General features: G+C 31.7%; 3 protein-coding genes across 13 annotated transcripts; 2 read left to right on the forward strand and 1 right to left on the reverse strand.

Moving 5' to 3' along the window:
- On the reverse strand, positions 1–7,776 carry LOC101257012 (serine/arginine-rich splicing factor SR30). Of its 11 annotated transcripts, XR_003248078.2 has the most exons (16): positions 7,670–7,772; positions 6,716–6,762; positions 6,447–6,535; positions 5,747–5,812; positions 5,078–5,152; positions 4,878–4,980; positions 4,730–4,776; positions 4,574–4,631; positions 3,808–3,857; positions 3,608–3,664; positions 3,408–3,526; positions 3,253–3,336; positions 677–1,126; positions 568–601; positions 393–458; positions 1–302 (listed from the first exon to the last, which is right to left on the reverse strand). XR_003248078.2 is itself a non-coding variant. In XM_010314866.4 (15 exons), the coding sequence occupies exons 3-15, from the start codon at positions 6,528–6,530 to the stop codon at positions 288–290; spliced, it is 846 nt and encodes a 281-aa protein (XP_010313168.1). In that variant the 5' UTR covers positions 6,531–6,535; positions 6,716–6,762; positions 7,670–7,775; the 3' UTR covers positions 1–287. The 11 variants fall into 11 exon arrangements, 4 of the variants coding, with proteins under 4 accessions (XP_010313168.1, XP_010313163.1, XP_069148695.1 ...); XR_003248079.2 differs by having other exon boundaries at positions 568–1,126; positions 3,253–3,324; positions 7,670–7,776; XR_003248077.2 differs by having other exon boundaries at positions 568–1,126.
- A 2,083-nt stretch (positions 7,777–9,859) lies between these two features.
- Positions 9,860–10,570, forward strand: LOC101257510 (uncharacterized). The gene is made up of 3 exons (XM_004230203.5): positions 9,860–10,020; positions 10,100–10,190; positions 10,296–10,570. The coding sequence occupies exons 1-3, from the start codon at positions 9,945–9,947 to the stop codon at positions 10,429–10,431; spliced, it is 303 nt and encodes a 100-aa protein (XP_004230251.1). The 5' UTR covers positions 9,860–9,944; the 3' UTR covers positions 10,432–10,570.
- A 1,715-nt stretch (positions 10,571–12,285) lies between these two features.
- Positions 12,286–14,057, forward strand: LOC101258008 (large ribosomal subunit protein eL22y). The gene is made up of 3 exons (XM_004230204.5): positions 12,286–12,334; positions 12,415–12,678; positions 13,685–14,057. The coding sequence occupies exons 2-3, from the start codon at positions 12,446–12,448 to the stop codon at positions 13,827–13,829; spliced, it is 378 nt and encodes a 125-aa protein (XP_004230252.1). The 5' UTR covers positions 12,286–12,334; positions 12,415–12,445; the 3' UTR covers positions 13,830–14,057.
- Positions 14,058–20,431: the final 6,374 nt, after the last annotated feature.

Genomic DNA, 20,431 nt, shown 5'->3' on the forward strand with positions numbered 1-20,431 from the left:
TTGTAGCAGTCAACAAGTGACAATCACTGGTCATATGTAACAGATATACATCCTCAAGTTTTACTTAAAACAGTTCAAGAAGCAAGCATGGCGATTAAACTAGAACAAGTTTCTAAAACGGGCAGCTAGCTAGCTAGTATCCAAAGCTCCATCCTTAAATGTTACAACAACTCAAAAGATAAACTATAGTAAACACTGCGCTAAAAGCCAGTTCCTTCACATCCAGCAAGTCTGCATACATAATGCTTTATTTTGGCTACAATCTCCCCTTTGTTTCTGTAGAAGTCTCATTCCGATAGCCCCTGGCATATAAAATCCTCAAATGATGAACATGGAGATAGGTCTAATGATGACATGAACGCTACAACCACACAATGACTATTCAATCATACCGAAGAGCGAGAATACGACTGACTCCTGCTCCTGCTCGGGCTCCTCCTATGCCTCCAACGAGGCGGCTACAAGGCAGCAAAGATTATGAAAGCATAACTCATATACATGACTTAATATTAGCACAGTTGAACTTAAATATCCATAAAGAGGAATTACAAAGCTAGTGCGACTTACAGGTGAAAGTGGAGATCTGGATCTTGATAGAGATCTGCAAAAAACCCCAGAAACAATTATAGTTAGTTAATATCAATAGAATTCTGTGGCCAAAAGGTTCCAGAATGACCTTTCCCGGACAAAGTCCATGCTACTTCCACGTCCATAATCATAGTATTTATCAAACAGCTGCCGCAATCTCTAAATACCAATCACCCGACGAGGTCACATTGAAACATTAAACCATTTGCAACACACTTCCTAGAGGATAGATGTCCAATTTATGGGAGCCATAACAATACAAATGCCTGCTCCAGCCCCACGCTCTAAAAACAAATAATTTTTATGTGTCTATCGGAATGCGTTCCACGGAAGGATTAGCCCCAAAACAACTTGATATATTGTTGTGAGGTAGATCCACCTAAATAACATTAAAATGCAATTTACCATCCAGAGTTTGTCGGACATGCTCATCCACTAAATCAGGTTAAAGCCACAACCAAACGAGTTGTCTGAATTTGAGCACCATTAACCATCACCTGTCTATATAGCAATTCCCAGATCGCCGCGGAAGCCAGATCTAGAAAACAAAAAAGGCAATCTTCATAATCATCTTACTAAACAAAAAAGCTGGTCCGCTCTGAAGAAAATCCCCATTGAAAGAATAGATAGAGGAAGAAGAGAACAATAGGAGAAGGAAACTGCATCTATTCTCCGTGGAATCTTAGAAAACTAGACAAGAAAGTTTAAGATTCATCCACCGATATTATTGCTTCAGAGTTCTTTCACGATGTCATTCTCAAGTGGTTCTGTAAATCAACTTTTAAGTTGGAAATTCAAATTAAACAAGTCTATCCAATCGTTCAACTAGAAAGGCCCCAACTAACTAAATCCTTTCTCATAACTCAATTGACAACCAGAAAATATTCAATGAGAAACTACAAGAGTCGTGATGGTTACGCCCTGAACTCAATCTCCCCAAGCCCCCCACCCGCCAAAAAAACCCATTGTCTCCTGATGTTCTCTTCTTAACCATTCCTCCCCTACACCCAAAACAAGAGGAATTGTGGCGAGAACAGTGTGTTGTTTTGCGGAAAACGTAAAACGATGGCAATCGTTCCTTAACAAAAAGAAGTTGGTATGCGAAGCACAATAAAATTGCTATACAAAAACATCAAAACACATGGGTCCTGGATACATATAATGCAACGGCGGCAACAACATACCCAGTATAATCCCCCCAAGTGGGGTTTGACGAGGGTAGGATGTATGTAAACCTTAACCAACTTTTGGCCACATACAATGCACGACATAATAATAACAAAACACAAACAACTATATAGATGAAAATTAATATATAGCAATTAATTTAAATAATACAACTTAAAGTAAAACCACATAATCAAGTTCAAAACCCCTTCCTTGAAAAAAACTATTTAGATGCAAAATATGCAATTATAGACATCTAGCTCAGCTTGAGTGACTAGCTTCCTACACGAAGTTTGTCATTTCCTATTCCTAGTCGATTTCAAACTCTTTCATGACGCTTCTTTAATATCACTTTACAGGCTATATACCAAAGCATTTAATTAGCAGGTTTTGGTTAAGACTTGAGACACAGAATCTAGCAACATACACCATCTGCATTGAACCTTACTTCAAACCTCAAGTGCCTCTAACAACATCGAGGAAAGAATAAAAAGTATGACGAGTCTGCAAAAGATATTTAAATCCGTAAGACGTACTAGGCAACAGTAAAACTACTCAGATTTCAGATTCTTCTAGATAAATAGAAGTTGAGGCATAGAACTACAGAAAATGGACGGTACAAATCCATCAAACTCAAGCAAAAAACGAGAGGTAGATCATCTTGTAGTCTCATTCTTAAAGAGGGACAGCTCCTTGTATAAGTTCTCATCCAGTAAGGACTCGGGTTGACTCTGATAACTTGGTGCCAGTAAAACTTCCCACATAACAGACCAGTCTATAAAATATAAGGTTCTCTCATTCGTCATTCTAATAGCACCAAATTTCCAATTCCTCATCTATCAACCGCACGATAAGTGTCGAATTCATATCCCTCTCCAAGTATATATAATTATTTGGTCATTGCTATTCCTACAAACTTCCAGAAATTATGATATCATTCTATAGCTCACAAAAGATAAAGAGAGACACTAGATGTACTTCTCCACACATACTTGTGATACTACCACGAGTCTCTCGACTCTGCATATCACTGAAAATGAAACATCAAAAAAGGAGTGATTGATCAGCTAACCATACATCATCACAGGAAATGTAGAAAACAAGCCACTGTGTAGAAAACTGTGAGTAGTCCTTTCTCCAAAGGAGGTGTCAATTCTTTAACGAGTCAAAACCACGAAGATAAGATGCAAACGATAGATTTTCCCAGTCAACCTGTGCTAGTAGTCCTCATGCAAAATTTCTATTAAGCAAGCATAAAAACACCACCAAGGAGGGGATAATTCTCGATTGAAGGGAAACAAGGATCCTAAGAAGAACACTAGCAACCAGACTGCATCTGGCAGACTTTCAGAAAGAATTCAAATTGGGCATACCCATATGCAATCAAAACACGAAATAGGAATGTTTAAAAACCCATCTTCAAAACATAAATGAGTACATGATAATTTCGGAAGCATAAAAAATAAATAAAAACCTTGATGTGAAACGAAAAAGTACCTTGAAAGAGAGAGCGCAGGGGAAAAAGCCCTTGAGGGTGAGATAGACACAGAGCGACGAGAGTATTTACCCCTAGGAGATACACTGTCAACTGACTGTTAGAAAATACTAAATATTCTGGAGGTGCAAAGATGAAAAGAAGTCTGGAACCAAACCTTCCGCTCTGGCTGCTGTAGCTTCGTCGAGGACTCCTACTTCTTGAGTAACTTCTGCTTCTAGAATTGTATGGACTTGGACTCCTGGAATAGCTATGCCTCTTATCATACTTGTCCACCTAAATAGTAGGTAACTGAGTTAAATTGATGCATGAACACAGCATAGGACCCAGTATTTCTACTAACAACAGAGAACAGACCCTAATATATGCTCGAGAGAATTGATTGCGAAACAGAGAGTCATCAAGTTTCTTTATCTGCAAAAGCAAGAAGAGGATACATGAGACTGACAGAGTATAGAACTTCTTAAACCACAAATTCATTATTATTACAGAGCAGAAAAAACCAGTGATGATGTTAAAGATCAAATAAGCAAAACTAATGCCTTTATATAGCCTACCGCGTATCTCATATCATCATAGTTGGTATAGTCCACAATCCCTCTCATACCTGCAAAAATAGCAGCAGTTAACATCAACTGCTTCCAGTACAATGTTTACACATCCTTACAATTTTGTGCTTTAACTTATACAATGGAAGACAAATGGAAGACAAAAAGAGTGGACATTTTCCTTAAATTGTCAAAAGCCTTGGCATGAAAGCAGTGTACAGAGATCTCGTGCATTACACTGTCTGTATAACTATATTTCCTGAAGAACTGGCCCTATCCCAAGTAAAACTTCTAAGAGCCATGCTTCTCTAGTCTTTCTAAGATAGAAGCAACAGATGATCAAGAAGTAACCTGATTGTCTCAGGTGTCAATTTGTTATGTTCGCCACTCCTTCAGCAAAAATGTCTAAAATACTATGCTCCAATTTTTTTTGTCTTACTTCCTATTTTAGTATATTTTCAAAAAGAACACCATTTACTATATTTAATATTACTCTTAACATCCATCATCCTAGATGACATGTTCAGGACCACAACATTCAAAGAGCATTTTAGTAAATTATGCACATCTTTGGTTTAAGATCACAAAATTTAGAAGTCATATATTTTTTTATATTCCGTGCCAAGTCAAACTAATACAAACAAATTGAAATGGAGAGAGTATAACTTTAAAACAAATGTACATTTCCATCCTTGCGAACATATATGGATGAATCAAACACATCAAGAATTGACGAAATGCCACCACAGAAACTCCTACAGTAAACCTAACTCACCGTCACGATCTCGGAAAACTTGAGAGAAGCAGACATCTCCAGCTCGTCGCATATGATCCTAGCAAAATCAAGTAAGAGAAACCACATTGATCCAAAGCTCTAGCAAGTTCCCAATTTTTTACTGATCATAACATGACAACTGTTATAAATTCTAACCTTCAAGTCTTGCCATGAGGCAGAAGACGGTAGTCCAGAGACCAGTACTGAAAATATTTACATTTTAGCAAGCAAGTGAAACCATATGAAATAAGTTAACTTTCAAGGAGGCGAAAAATCATGAGAACACTATCCAAATCAGGCTAACCGCGATAGTCAGAGCGCCTAGAAAGTCCACTGCGACTCGCACTACTGTAACTACTGTGGCGATCATATGATGATGATCCTCGCCCACCATGTGCAAGTTCAACCTACAAAGATAATTATAAACAACAATATGGTAAAACGATCCGACTTCCCACATCACCACATCACCAAGAGAGGAGGGGAGGGTGTGAGACAACTAACTCGCAAGCGATGCCCGTCAAAGTCATAGCCATCACGCCCACGAATGGCATCATCAGCATCACGAGGATCTTCAAACTGGAAAATACAAAAGGAATGACACCAATTAGATCTATCGGAAATTCTGTAGCATAAAGAAACGCATGCAGAAAATTGAGCTATCTCCCAATACAATAAGGGATTGTTTGGTTTAGAGGCCACTTACGCCAGGATTAGTAATGTAAAGATTAAGAATACAAGGATTGCATAACGCAGATTATTTCTTGTTGGTATTTAGTTTGATCAGGTTACATATTAATAGTATATGTGTATAATTTTAAAACATATGTTTGCTTTTAAAAAAAAAGAACTATTATGAATGATATTCTTGCCATTTTTAAATCCATGTATTACATTACAGATACACATATTTTTATTTCTCATTCTATCCCACATAAAATGATTCCTGCATAACTCATGCATGTATTATTATAACGAAAACAAAAGGGAACAACTAGACAGTGTATTAAGTAATTCTTGCTTTTCTGTGGAGACTAAGATCAAACTCCAATCAAATATTGTGTAAACTAAAGTTGATTTTTATGTGGGGATATATCTCCAAAACCCCTAATAGAATGATTCCCAAGGATAAAACTAACATCTTAGTGATTCAACTCTTAGAAAAGAACTCACCTCTACGAACGCATAACCAGGTGGTCTAGGTGGAACTTTCAAATCAATTTCCACAATGGGACCATACTGCAGAAAATCACCGAGAAAATTCAGAAGGTAAGTGAATACACATCAAAAAAATCCATAACTTATAATATATCTCAAGGAAACCTACCTAGGAATCAACCAAAAGCAATTACATTACTTAACATAATGACAGAAAGACTTGAGCAATAAACTTAAAACATGTCTAATTTATATTGCATTGCGAAGTTGTGTGGCTTCTCTATTAGGAAAAGAACACCAAAAGTACCAAATTAGATGGCTTTCAGGAGCTACTTCGAAAACTGAAAGGCCGAATGAGTACTGTGACAATAATGGAAGCTCACTGAATAGGTCCGAACCATTGAAGAGATTAAACTTAAATGAGGAAAAAACAAGTATTCTCACACTCTAAAAAAGCAAAAGAAGATGATTACGCTTTCATTAGAACGTGATTTGGATAAAAGGAGCAACTTATTTCCCTCTGTGTTAATCAAATTCGTTCATCCTCCGATCCATCCAAAAATACAACTTCTCATGAAACCTATTGTAGCTTTTTTAGGTGGCATGAACACAAAAGGAGCAACAAATTGAAGGTAAATGTATAGATTAGTGATAGCGAGCACATGAAATTGGATACAATGTATTTTTCCAGCAACTAGTAATTTATCTAACTAACCTTGTAAAACAAATCTTCTACTTCTCTCTCCCGAATATCACCAGGAAGATTTCCAACGTAGATAGTCCGACTTAGACGACCCATATTGCCTGAAATCATTACCCAAAAAAATAAGCAGCTTGTTCAAACATTGGAAGTGGTAATGTGGACAATTCTTTTTAATTTATCTAGTAAAGTAAGATTTAAGTGGTAATGTAGACAGTCAAGAATGCAAATAAGAGAAGTTTATTTCCTTTTTCTTTTTTGGTTTGGAGGGAGGAGAGGCTTACCAAAGTTGACTGTAACTCATCCGTGAAAGACTTAAGGAATGGCCAAACTAAGGAAGGATAAAACAAAGAAGAAAAGTAAAGTAACATCGCAACAAAATACAAGAAGATAATCTTAAAACTATAACAGTTCTTGATTTGTAAAAGAAAAGCTTCTAAATAAAGAATAATGTTACAAACACCAAAATCAAAATGAAGTTTTATAGAATATAAGAATCCAAGTAGCAAAAACCATAAATTTATCAATCTAAATCATTTTTCTACATAAAGAATAAGTTACGAACACCAAAATCAAAATAGAATCCGAGTAGCAAAAACCATAAACTTATCAATCTAAATCAATTCTTAAAGATTATGCTCGTCAGCAATAGTAGTCACATCTAACATCAGATATACAAAGAAATAACTTCCGAAGATATTTTCCAACAGGTTCCATCAAAAGGGAGAAATAACTTCCGATCATTTATGACTCAACTCTCAAGTCATTTTTCTTGCACTTACTATCAACATTTATACCTAAAAGTTTCATCAGAACAATACCAAAATTTTTAATATTATGGATAGTTAATATCTAATACTAACTTTTAGGGAAAATAGTCATCACACCAACACATACGTTAGAAAATTATTTTCCATTAAAAAAAAAACGTGCCAAACACTCAAATAACCGCCGATTAATAGTACGGGGAGACGGAAATCAAGAAATTCAACGAAATTCTTTACTGATAGGTAATCCTTTATATATTTAAACTGTTCTTATTATAAGCTCTTGATTATGATCGCATAAAAAACAATAGAAAAACCCTAAAGATTCTTCAAGAACTAGGAAATCAAAAATTATGTGTGACATAGAAAACAGAATTTTGCATAGACAAAACAGAGAAGCAATGAAAAATAATAGCATGTTATTTTGACCTAATAAATTGTATTAGGAGAAGAAAAGGAGAAGCAGCTAACCTAGAAGATATACAACGACGACAGGTTGCGTAGAAAGCAAAAAATGGAAGAAGATTAGAGTTGATAAAATAAATAGAAATAGTTTTATATATAGGAGAAAAAAAGTCGCTATCGAACGTTACGTCTAGAAACTTTCCTAAATCTAAACACGTCGATACATGACATCTGTCCTAGGACACTTTTGAATATTTTAATGATAAAGTAACTCATAAGGAATAAGATAAGTGGGAAATAAAATATACTTTTCCAATGGTGGTTATTTTTTCAAAAACAAAATCCACTGCATATGAGAAATCAAATATGCAAAATACGTGTTTTAGGATTAGATTATAATTATTCTTCTCTCACCTATCTTTCGATTTTATAATAAATATAGGAGAGTAAATTTTTTTTTTCTGAATTAATAGTGTTCAATAATTTGTCAAGAATAGCATAGTAAATTTTCTTGTTGTTTTCAACTATTTGATAATTGATCCTTCTTCATGTGTCTTATCATTGTTATCTTAAGCAAGTCCTTAGAATTAAAGGTTAATATTTAATTAATATAATAGATATCATTAATCTACAAATATAAAATTAATTATTATTTAATGCCATAAGCAAACACCAGCATAGAAATTCTTAGAACCAGAGGCATATTTAGGAGGGGTTAGTGGGTTCACGTGAATTCATGTTCTTTATTCTTAAATCAAATATAGTAGTGTTATATTAGTTAAAAAGTACTTAATTATAGATGTGTAAATCTATATTTGAAACGTCATATAGTGTCGTGTGATGATTAGATGCACGTGAATTTAGAAATTTGAACCTTTTATTTATCTTGTTTTGTTTTTCTTTTTAAAAATTAGGTAAAGTCTCTTATCTAAGTGATTTGGATAGATAAAAAATAATTTTATATTTATATTTTTAAAACTTTAATAATTTTTTAATACTTAAAACATAAATACCAAACTAATCGAACTTTTTATTTTAGATTCACATTTTCTTAATAATACATTCATAATCTAGCTTAGAATATACGCATAATGATTGGTTAAGGGAGAGGATGGTGAACTCTTATAAAAGGATAAAAATATAGCATAAGCAAGTAATGAGAGCACAATATGATCAAACAACTCAATTCAAATGGTTACAAATAGTTTGAATAAAAACTAATAAATCTGACCATACAAGTCATTCATATCAATTTCTCCAATTGCCGCCCACTAATAAGAAACGGTTAGAACAAATGAACAAGAATAATAAAATTACAAGGAATACAAAATAATTTTTGCTTGGTTTAGAGACACGTTAATACGTTTCTTGAAGATAGTTAGAGTCTTTCCCATGAGCAATCGGAATAATAAATAACAACTCTATCTTTGGGATTCAACTAAGCCACAAAACAAGTAGCATTCGAAAATGTTGCTCGTCTACTCTTGAATTGGTGATTTCACCTTTTGATCAATGTCTTACCAGTATTTTCAAAGGAAAGTACTTTTGTTTGAATGCTTATTTTTTTCAACCAAAAGAAACTCAATTTATAGGATAAAGAGTTTTGCAAGAAAAAAAATTTTAATTAATAGAATTCATTAGGTTCATGAATTGGAAACAAAAAATTTATCTTTCAAAAACCCATAATGTAGAATTAAAAAAAACTTGTTGCAAATGTTTATAACAAAGAATTAAATAAATGAATGTTATAACTCACATTCATGTATTTGTTATTTCAAAATGGATGAATTTGTTTCAAAATTAATTAAAACACTAACTCTTACAGAAACCACCAAATAAATTCTTTTTGATAACTTAATTAAAGCATTTACGAAATGTTCTAAGATCGATCAAAAAATTAAAGTTTTTCTAGTCTTCAATATTTTCAGAAAAATGACCGAAATAGGATAAAGATAAATTGGCAAAGTTAAAAACACGTGTGAAATTGTCAGCTACACTACTTTATTTTCAAGCACAAAAAAATTATTATTTATTAAAAAATTAATAAAAATTGTTATTATTGGTTATATTATTATTATTAAATCAAAAACAAGAGGACAAGTGTTTTGTCAAGTCTTTTGGTGGCATATTGAAAAAAGAAAAAAAACTACTACCTTTTTCACATGCTAAAAAGATGCGGATCCCGTTGCTTCTCGTGTTGCAAATTTCACTAATCTTTCTCCTTCCATTTCTCTAACCGCAAAATGCAAATATAAAAAGCAGGATGGCAAAACAATTTCATTATTTCTCTTACAAAAATAAAAAATAAAATTAGATTCTCCATCTTTGTTGTGTTCTAAAGATGGATGCATCTAATCAAAAAACCAGCTTTGAATCTGCTAGGGAATGGATTTCTGACCACAAGCTTCGCACCGTCGGTAATTTTTCATTTCATTTTTTCAGATCTATTTGCTGTTAATTTGAAATTCATATTGATTTGGATGAATTTTCCCCAAGGATCTCTGTGGCTAAGTGGAATAGTGGGATCGGTGGCTTACAATTGGTCAAAACCCAGCATGAAAACCAGTGTCAGGCTCATCCACGCTAGGTACCAATTTCTCATATATTAATTCTCCATTTTCTTATAATTAGATTTATTATTAGGTGTCATGTTTGTTGCCAACTTTAATATTTTTTGTTGATGTGAAATAAGATTGCACGCACAAGCACTTACACTCGCCGCGTTAGCCGGTGCTGCAGCAGTTGAGTATTATGATCACAAAACCAACGACAATGCCCAACGATATCCCAGCTTTGTCAACATGAATTCATTTGCACAGAAGAAATGAAGCAACGAATTTTGTAAATTTTTATGTCAAAATTATTTGTGGTAACACCAGCCAGCCCTATGCTAGGTTCCTGACATGTTTTTTGTAATCGATGTTTTGAATAACAAAATACGAAAACATAGAGAATTTTTCCTATCAACTAGTAGTTTTTGTTTAATTTTCATTTATCTTTCTGATTCATTGAATGAATGGACAGGATTATTGCTGGTTGAAATAGAAAATTTTAAGGTCCTACAAAATTGTATAGTCATACTTTCCTTTTGATTCAATTCTAATTTGGCTGGTAAAAGAAAGTTAGAAAACACTTGACAAAAGTTTAGGAAAGCAAAAGAGCAATATGAGGAACCTTGAGTTTGATCGACTATATGCACTTCCACTTTACTAACGATTTGATTTCTCATATTCGTAATCCTCTTATTTTTTTTAAAAAAGAGTATATGCATTAGTAAGTGTGAGTTTACTGTAATAACAATATATCTAGAATAAAACTAATACAATTATGTGAGTGTTGGAGTCAAAAGAGCAAATAAAATTATCAAAAAATTCAAAAGGACACATCAAAGTCAAAATCGCTCCTGATGAAGCAATTTTTCTCTGACACAAAATTGACATTGTTACTCCATTTAAAAAAAGTTACTGTCAAGATAGCGATTTTGTTCATTTAACTAAAATCGTTGGCGCAACAACAATTATTTAAGTTCAATTTTTTTTCTCCAACTAAAATCGCTACTTTAGCCATCTTTTTTTAAATCGCTGTCTTGGCTGTCCTTTTGAAATTTTTATAAATCTTTTTACCTTTTTGACTTCAAACTTCAATTTATGTTTGTACGGTACAATTGTCGATTAATAACAATTTTAGCAAAAAATAAACCCTTCAATATTATTAAAAATAGATATATATGTATATGAAACATAAATTGATTTATAATAAAATAATTTCCCAGAAATGAAATTACTCTTATAGTATATTATATGGAATTGTAATTAAATTTTGTCGATCCTTTAGTTATACATTTGGGAAGAAAATCAATAAAGAAAACATTGAAGCGTAAAATGACTTTCGTCTAGTTGAAAACAACAACAATGATAACCTATACCTATTTGATTGGTGAAGTTCATTAATAACAAATTAAGTCCTTGATTGTTACATATAATTATTGGGAAAGACTCTATATATCTATAATACATAATAATAAAACGAAGGGGTCGAATTTATTTATTTTATATAAAAAATTAAAGTTCTTTTCAGTGTATTGTGATGTAGAAGGACCTGTATTAATTTGTAATATGATTGCTCCAATCTCACAACTTGTGTATGACCTATTAGTGAAATTCATGATAAGCAACAATGTTTCAAGGGTATAGTGTAACAGTTATGATACTTAAGCAACAAGATTTTTTTGGTTAATATAGATTGAAAATCTCTAATTATTTTACAAGAATTTTAAAATAATGATAAAGTTATTTTTATATGATCTATATGTCATGAATTTGAGTTGTGAATACAGTGACATTGTTTAGAGTAAATTGTCTATATTTACACCCTTAAGGATCCGAATTGCGATTCTTTTTCAAACTCCGCTATCTCCATGTGTTCTACGCACGAGACTTCTCCTTTATATTTGAATATGTTTATTAGTTTAATATATAAAATAATTATAAAATGACCAATTTATTCTTTCTATATCACTCTTCTGTTATCCCCAATTTACCCTTCTAGATTCTTACTAATAATAATGGGCCTAGGTGAGTGGACTCACAACATTAGCCCAAAATGCTGATGGACCGCAACGACGATCCACAATAGAAACATAAATCACACCCAGTAATATATAAACCCCACGCTCAGAAACCCTAACCATTTCTCTTCTCATTGTTCTTCCCAATCGCCGCAGCTTTTCAGGTAAGTTATCTGATCCCCTCTTCGTTCCACAATTTGATTTTTTGATGTGTGATAGTTATATGTTTTTCGTGGAAATGCAGGTAGGGTTTTTCCTGTCAATCGTCGGAGAAGATGAGTAAAGGAAGCAGCGGAGCCACCAAGGGTGGGAAGAAGAAGGGAGCCACCTTCGTGATCGATTGCGCAAAGCCTGTTGAGGACAACATCATGGAAATCGCCTCTTTGGAGAAGTTTCTTCAGGAGCGCATCAAGGTTGGAGGAAAGGCTGGAGCTCTTGGTGACTCCGTGACTGTAACACGTGACAAAACCAAAATCACCGTCACCTCCGATAGCACCTTCTCCAAGAGGTAAGGCTTCACCTTTGTTGTTGACCCATGCTTCTATCCTTTATATGTTTATGGAGATACCCAACTGTTACTTTTTTTGAATGCTGTGGCGAGTACAAGTTCTAAATTATTATAAGTTGGTCATGCTTTTTGATTATTTATTAAGATTTATGGATAGTCTCAATGTACTAATTTGAATGTCCAATCCATTGTTAATTCTCTATATATGGTATGCCCGATGAAGAACTAATAATGTTTTGATGATAATTAGTCTTTAGATGTATATTTCTATCCATATATTTGGAGTTGTAGACATATGGAAAATGTGAATAGAAATTATGTGGAGTTCGTAGAAAGAAAAATTTAATATATAAAACAATAAATTCGCCCGCTGAGGACGGTTAAATTACCTGTCTTGGATAATTGTATGTATTACCCAAAACAGAATAAAGTTGGATAAATGAACTTCAAAGGGTGACTGGTTGATGAATTTAATATATAAAACAATAAATTCGCCCGCGGAGAACGGTTAAATTACCTGTCTTGGATAATTGTATGTATTACCCAAATCAGAGTAAAGTTGGATAAATGAACTTCAAAGGGTGACTGGTGGATGATGTAGTATTGTATCAAATCCATTGGATAACATAGTGTTCGTTGGCATAATGGTGAGTTGATGCTGAAGTTTGAAGCTGATCTTGTGCCTGGGTTCTGTAACTTCCATATGCAGCGGCAGATAACAATTTATTGTGTAGTGCAGTTTAGAATAATTCAACAAAAGTTTATTTTTCATTTGAGTGGGATCATGTTCTGTGGTCTCCTTATTTATTTGTCTTTAACAAAAAACAAAGTTGGAGGTGATGTTATTTTGGCAACAGTAAGGTCCAGAGCAACATCTTTGTTGGATTCATTTGTCAAAAGCTTGCTTGGCAATTCAATTTATGGTCCTATTATACTGTAGCTTAATCTTATAAAATGTTTTTTCATCCATTGTGTTCTATTTGGTAATGTTTGCTTTTTTGACCAGGTATTTGAAATACTTGACTAAGAAGTATTTAAAGAAGAACAGTGTCCGTGATTGGCTCCGAGTAATTTCCTCAAACAAGGACCGTAATGTTTATGAGTTGAGGTACTTCAACATTGCTGACAATGAGGCTGAGGAGGAAGACTGAGAAGCTTGAATTGGTCAGCTTGATAGAAAGTGTCCTTTGTTGAACTTTAGTTTTGTAGCTCTTCATTATCTGGATTTTTTTTGCCTTGTGAGACAGTATTTACAATTTTGTCAACGAAGTTATAACTATGCTCTTTGCCTCAATATGGAGAATGTGATTAGCTAGCTATCTTGTAGTTGGTTTATTTCTCCTGCAATGCAATCAATCTTCTTAGATTTGTTTTCTAAACGTTTGCTATTTAGAGGTTGCTTCTGATCAAGTATACTTGCTGGTTTCTTTTGCGCTGCATTTGCGAGAATATGATTTACATCATCACTACTTGGCTTTTGTTGGTGGAAAAAGTTGCTAAGTTGCTGTTTGACGTTCCCAAATTGTTGTTGGTGAGGTACTCATTATGATGCTTAAGTAACTTAGTTGTCTGCGGTGTTGTGATTTCTTGTTTGTTTACATACGAAGATGAATTCATTATTGTATTAATTGAAGTAGAACAAAAGCTTTGGAAGCTAGGAATTCAAGTATTATTGGTTAAAACTGAAACAAAACTAGAATAATATCAGGAAGTGTTGATATCTTGCGATATCTTTTATTGCTACTTTTCCTCGAAAACAAGTTCATTCCCTGTGGATGCACTTGTTATTATTTTTATCTGTTTTTAGAACTTGTAACAGATCGTGCCAAAACCACATGCATACAGTGGAGACTCCATAATTTGTAGCGTTGGCAATTACCGTAGATTGTCTTGTCGCTTGTTGTAATTTAGGATTCTTGCAATTGCAAGAGAGCACCCTGATAGTTCTCCACTTGTCCTTTTAGAAGAGTATTTTAGACATTTTCAATTTCGATGTGAATTATTAGTTTCATTCTTGAGTTGTTAATATCTTTAAAAATATTCCTTTACTAGACTATCTGAATTTAAAAACACTTCCGATCTTGTAACACGAGTTAAATATACTTTTGAACCATGTCAATACTTTTTTTTGACAATTTATTAAAAACTTTATGCTCCTACGTAAGTTTGATATCAGTTGTAATGTCTTGTGGCAAGACGAACAAGCCAAGAAACACGTGCTTTTGTATATGAAAGGATTAGCTGATGCCTGATATGTTCATAAAAACCCGATCTTAGAAGCAAAAACAATAGTAACACGCTTCAATCTATGACATGGATTGAAGACTCGAAGGTATCAAATGAGTGGGTTGGTTGGGTTGGGTTGATGTATGAGTTATTTAAAGGAAAAATTATTTGGTTAATTAAATTTTTACAATATACATTATTATGTGCGTTGACTTTAAGTTTGTATATTTAGGCCTTATTTGTTGCACTTTATAAAAGTTTGAATCTGAATCGTTCAGATTTAGTCCATTAAGTACGTTTGGTTTTAGGGCTGAATCTGAATCATTCAGATTCAGCCAATTAAGTTTATTTGTTTTATTTTTTAAAAAGTCTCTTAATAGGTCTGAATGAATAAGATATGTAGGAGACTATGAACAACATTCAGACTCATTTAATAAGTTATCAAATAATAAATTATCGCTTCGCTGCTTTAAGCGTGCTCTTTTATCTCATAACTAAAAACTCTCTTTCTCCTCAATCACACACCATTTTTTTCCTCTTGAACTGGTAAGTTTTCATAAATCATTTCAAGTTTTTATTTTTATTAATAATTTTCTTGTATTGACTGTGTTAATAACACTGTTGGTGTATTTTCGTTTATCAAGGTTTTTGAATGAAAAAAATTGTACTTCCAAATCATGATTATTAAAACTTTTAAAACCTTTTTTTTTTTAAATCAAAAACGGTATATTTTATTGAAATGAAATTGTATTGCTATTTCATTAATTTAATGTTAATTTCACTGCACATTCTAATATTGAAACAAACAGTGTTAATTATTTAGTCTTCATATTTAGAGACCACATCTTAATATTCAGATGTGTATTCAAGATTAGAACACCTGAATCTTAATGCGAATCTTAATATTCAGATGTGTATTCAGATTCAAACTGTTACTCTTAATGTAAACAAATGAGGTCTTAGTCACATTTGTAATTGTATAATTTGTCACATTTTATAATTCGCAGCTTAATAATTCTCTGTTTGATTTGTATTTGTATATGATTGTTTGACGATGATTTTATTTGGTTTTTCAGAGTTGTCATTATAAACATCAATCTTTTTCAGTTTTTGAATTTGTTTAATATAATATATAATGGTATTCGTATTATATATTTCGTATAATTGTTTAAACTTCATTTGTTTATATTTGTATCAATCCATTATTTCGAATTTTATTATATTTGTATAACTTCAGACTTTATTTCATCCAATTATACAAAAACACATGAATTATACAAATGTACTTGCAAATTATACAAACGATACACGGATTATACAAATTATTGTCCTCTCTCGCTCGCCTCTCTCCTCCCTTTCTCAATCTCTCGCCAGAAAAATACATATGTATAATATACAATAAACCAATATACATATATAATTCAGCTCTCTCCCACTCTCTGTCATCTCTTGCTCGCCTCTCTCCTCCTTCTCCCAGTCTCGCTCGCTATCCTCCTTTCTGACAACACGTAGCTTTTCAAATTGTAATTAGCAAACTATAATTATGTAGTGTAATTAGGCTATTTTTGAGTAGCTATATGCGAAAATTCCTCTTATTAGAATAGATCGAAATAGAAATCAGGCCGAGTTAGTACCTGTTCAAATTTATTTCGACTAAAAATTAAGTTGGGTCATGAACTTTTTTGACCAGCTTAATCTCAATAATTTTAACATATTTGAAATTTTCTTTTTTAACAAAAAATTGAATTTAAACTCAAGAAAATAATAAACAAAAAAAGTTACAAATGAATTGAATCCTAGAAAATATATGATACATATTAATTGAACATTCTATATGAAACACACATTATATCAATGCAAATAGAAAGTATTAAAACGGGTTAAGTTGGTGATTAAATTTTGCTCAATTGAAAAGTTATTTTAAAATGTTGAAGGTTGAAATTGACTGGATTCGAAATATTTTGAAAGCTGAAACCATAAAATTCTAGACTGACTGGTATGATTACTTATATTTGGGCTCATCTCGACACCCCAAATTGCAAAGTGCTAGTAATGTTTCAATTAGCTGGCTGAGCAGAGTTGGTAAAGATTCCTTCATCAGTTTCTATTGCTTTGAATGTGAGAAGTAGGAGTTTCACTATCAAACAGAAGTGCAACTACCATATATACATTTTATGATGTCGTCTGCGCGTAATATGTAATAAATAAAAATTTAATGTAGGTAAAACTTATCTACTTACATTTGTAGGTTTTCATCACAGCTACAACAAGTAAACTAATTTACCATCAAAAGAAACAATTTTTCAATTTTAATGTCATTCTCAGCTCTATCGGTGATTTGAGTTTTTGATTTCAGGCCCTTTTATCACTTTATGATTAGAGCGTCAATTTACCACTAAAATTTTAAATATGTTCAATTATACGAATGTATTAAAAAAAATTGTTTTTGGCATGACAAGGCAGTTTAAATTCCAAATTGCTCAGAGAGTAATATAAGTAAGTAAATTTGGATATAGGATTAAAATTTTGAGGTGAATCAGTAAAAAGAGTAAAAGCGCCTTAAGTGAAGTCAAGACAATAAAAGGAAGAAACAGAAGCATTGCTGGTTTCGTCTGCTCTGCTGTACTATTTAATCTAATGTAAGCAAACATTTAAGTGTTTGCTTGCTTTTTATATATACATGTTGTCATTGACTTGCTAACTTGGTTATTCCGTGCTCTTTATCTCACTCACAACCGGGATCTAGGCTGATGCTCGGTTTAACTGAGCACGTTTCTTTTAGATCAATTTATGTATATATATACGTAAGAATTTAAAAAATGTAGTTATCTTTACATATAATAAGATCAAACTCATTACGAATATGTTCGACGTAGAACTCAAATTCACCTGTCTCATATTGCTATTTTCTTAGATATGCAATTGGGTCAACAATTTTGACGTCTAGCTCTAATCGTAAGTAGTAAGCATTTTTCTTAATTATATGTAACCTCACTCCTCCCTTATGAAAAATGAAATGATTAAATAATGGTAAATTTTTCTAAAGATCTACGAGACGAAATGTATGTATCTATCATCTCAAATTTATATTGAGTTAAATAAAACCAGATAGAAGAATTTGAGCAGTAGTGCGGAGTTAAAAGGTACAAAAATTCTAAAAGGGTATATCAATTTTTTTTAAAGTTAAAATGGTAAAATCGCTCATGATGTAACGACTTTGGCCGTCTGAAAAAATAAAATCACTGCAATAACAGCGATATCTTAAATTTGTTTTTTTAAAAAAAAATAAAATAAAAATTAAACAAATCGCTCCACACGGAACGATTTTCAAAATTTAAAAAAAATAATGTTTTTTATAGGCCGCTGCTACTGCAGCGACTTCCATTAAACTTTTTAATTTTTAATTTTAATTTTTGCTTTATTTAAAAAAAATTGATTCAATTTCTTTTTTAAAATCATTGGCAGCGATTTTTAATTAATTTTTTTAAAAAAAATCAAATCGCTGTAAAGGCAGCGATTTACACTTAATTTATATCTTTTTTTTTGAAAATTTAATTAAATCGCTGCAAAAAAATTTAGCCGATTAAATTAAGTTTCAAGAAAAAATTTAAACAAGTCGCTCCAAGTGGAGCGATTTTCAAAATTAAAAAAGATTTGATTTTTAAAAAAAATAAATTAAAAATCGCTGCCAATGATTTTCTTAAGATTTCGCTACTATTGCAGCGATTTTGCTTTTTCAGAAAGCCAAAGTCGCTACATCGTAAGCGATTTTACCGTTTTATTTTTTAAAAAAAATTGATATAACTTTTTGAAATTTTTGATAATTTTTTTTACCCTTTTAACTCCGCACTCGAATTTTAGGTCTTAGAATAGTGATATTAATATTAGTAAATTGGTTCTGAATTCAATTTATAAACATTTGATGATTTTTTCTATGCAAAAATAAAATTTGAATTAAAATTATTATGTTCGATTAACTTTATATCTTTATCCAATTAAAAAAGAACAAATACTTTGAGCTATCAATATAATCCTCATCGTTGAGATGTTCAAACAAACGTTAATGATGAAATAAGACATCATCAATATGGAGAAGAAAATAAAATCGTTCAATACAAAAGTTTCTTATCTTATATTATATTAGAAATATTTAATTTAATAATCAACTACTCAATGGTAGAGTGACAAATGAGTAATTTGAATTGTTTTGGCTCGTACTAAAACAGGCTAAATGAATAAATGATTCATTATCCAACCTTAATGTCCAAAAATTAATTAGATGGGGTCGGTCCCAAAAAAAAATCATCAGAACAATTCTTATAAAATTTTTAGGGAAAATTACTCGTATTATCAAACATTTATTAGTTAATTAGTTAATATAGTTATAGTTTATCTTAAATACAATTTATGATTTACTTTTAGTTATAATTATGCAGCTTAATTTTTTAATTTTGTATAATTGTACATTTATATAATTCAGAATTTATATAAAACAATTTATATAATATGTGTATAATTCGAAATTTGTATAATATAATTTGTATAACTTTTGTGTAATTCAAAATTTGTATAATATAATTTATATTAGTGTTTACACTTCTGATGTTTTTTATTGTATAAGTTCGTTATTTTGAATTCATACAAAAATAACTGAATTATACAAATGAACTCGCGAATTATACAATCTACAAATTATACAAACGAGACAACATAAACTATTGCTACAATCTGTAAATATGCAAACTATAGCTATGAAGCACAATTAAAAGTATTATAATGTCTATTTGCGAAAGCTTTCTAAAATTTTATTTATTTTCTTATAATTTTGTTAAATTATCAGATAAAATTAATTTGGAATCATCAAAATGTGCTAACTAGTACTTATATCCATCGAGATTTGTCCAAAATCAAAAGCATTGCGCTTCACAAATTTTGAATATATACTTGTTAGTGACCTATATTACGTGAACCTTTTTTTTAGTTCTTTCAAAAAATATATGTTTTAAGATACTTATATTATCTTTAATTAGATAATTATAAACACTCAAAAATCCTTAAATTTATTTTAGATTTTAAGTTTTATTATTATTTTTAAAAAAAGATTTATGTCCGATTAAAATATATCGAAAGAGTACTATTTTATTTAACGTGAGAGAGAAGTATATAGTATGATTGATGAGAAATAAAATTTTTAAGTGGAGAAGAGAAAAGACATAAATTACCCCTCAGAATTCATGGGGGAAAATTGGTACGAGTTAGAGGTGGTATACTGGAAGAAGCAAAACCTTTCCTTTGCTAAACTTAGAGAATCATATCTATCTTGGGACTCCCCCTGCCTTCCTAAAAAACATACTCATAAATTATGAACTATGCCAAAACAAAAAAATAAAATAAAATTGAGATCTAATTTTTATATATAGCAAATATAAAAATTATATTTATGCATTATAGTTATAGTTTATAAAATTATGCTTCCTAGTAAATTTTAAGTCTGCTATTAAATTTTTGATTTACATAATTCGTTAGG

This window comes from Solanum lycopersicum, chromosome 1 (assembly GCF_036512215.1).
Source record: "Solanum lycopersicum chromosome 1, SLM_r2.1".
NCBI lineage: Eukaryota > Viridiplantae > Streptophyta > Magnoliopsida > Solanales > Solanaceae > Solanum > Solanum lycopersicum.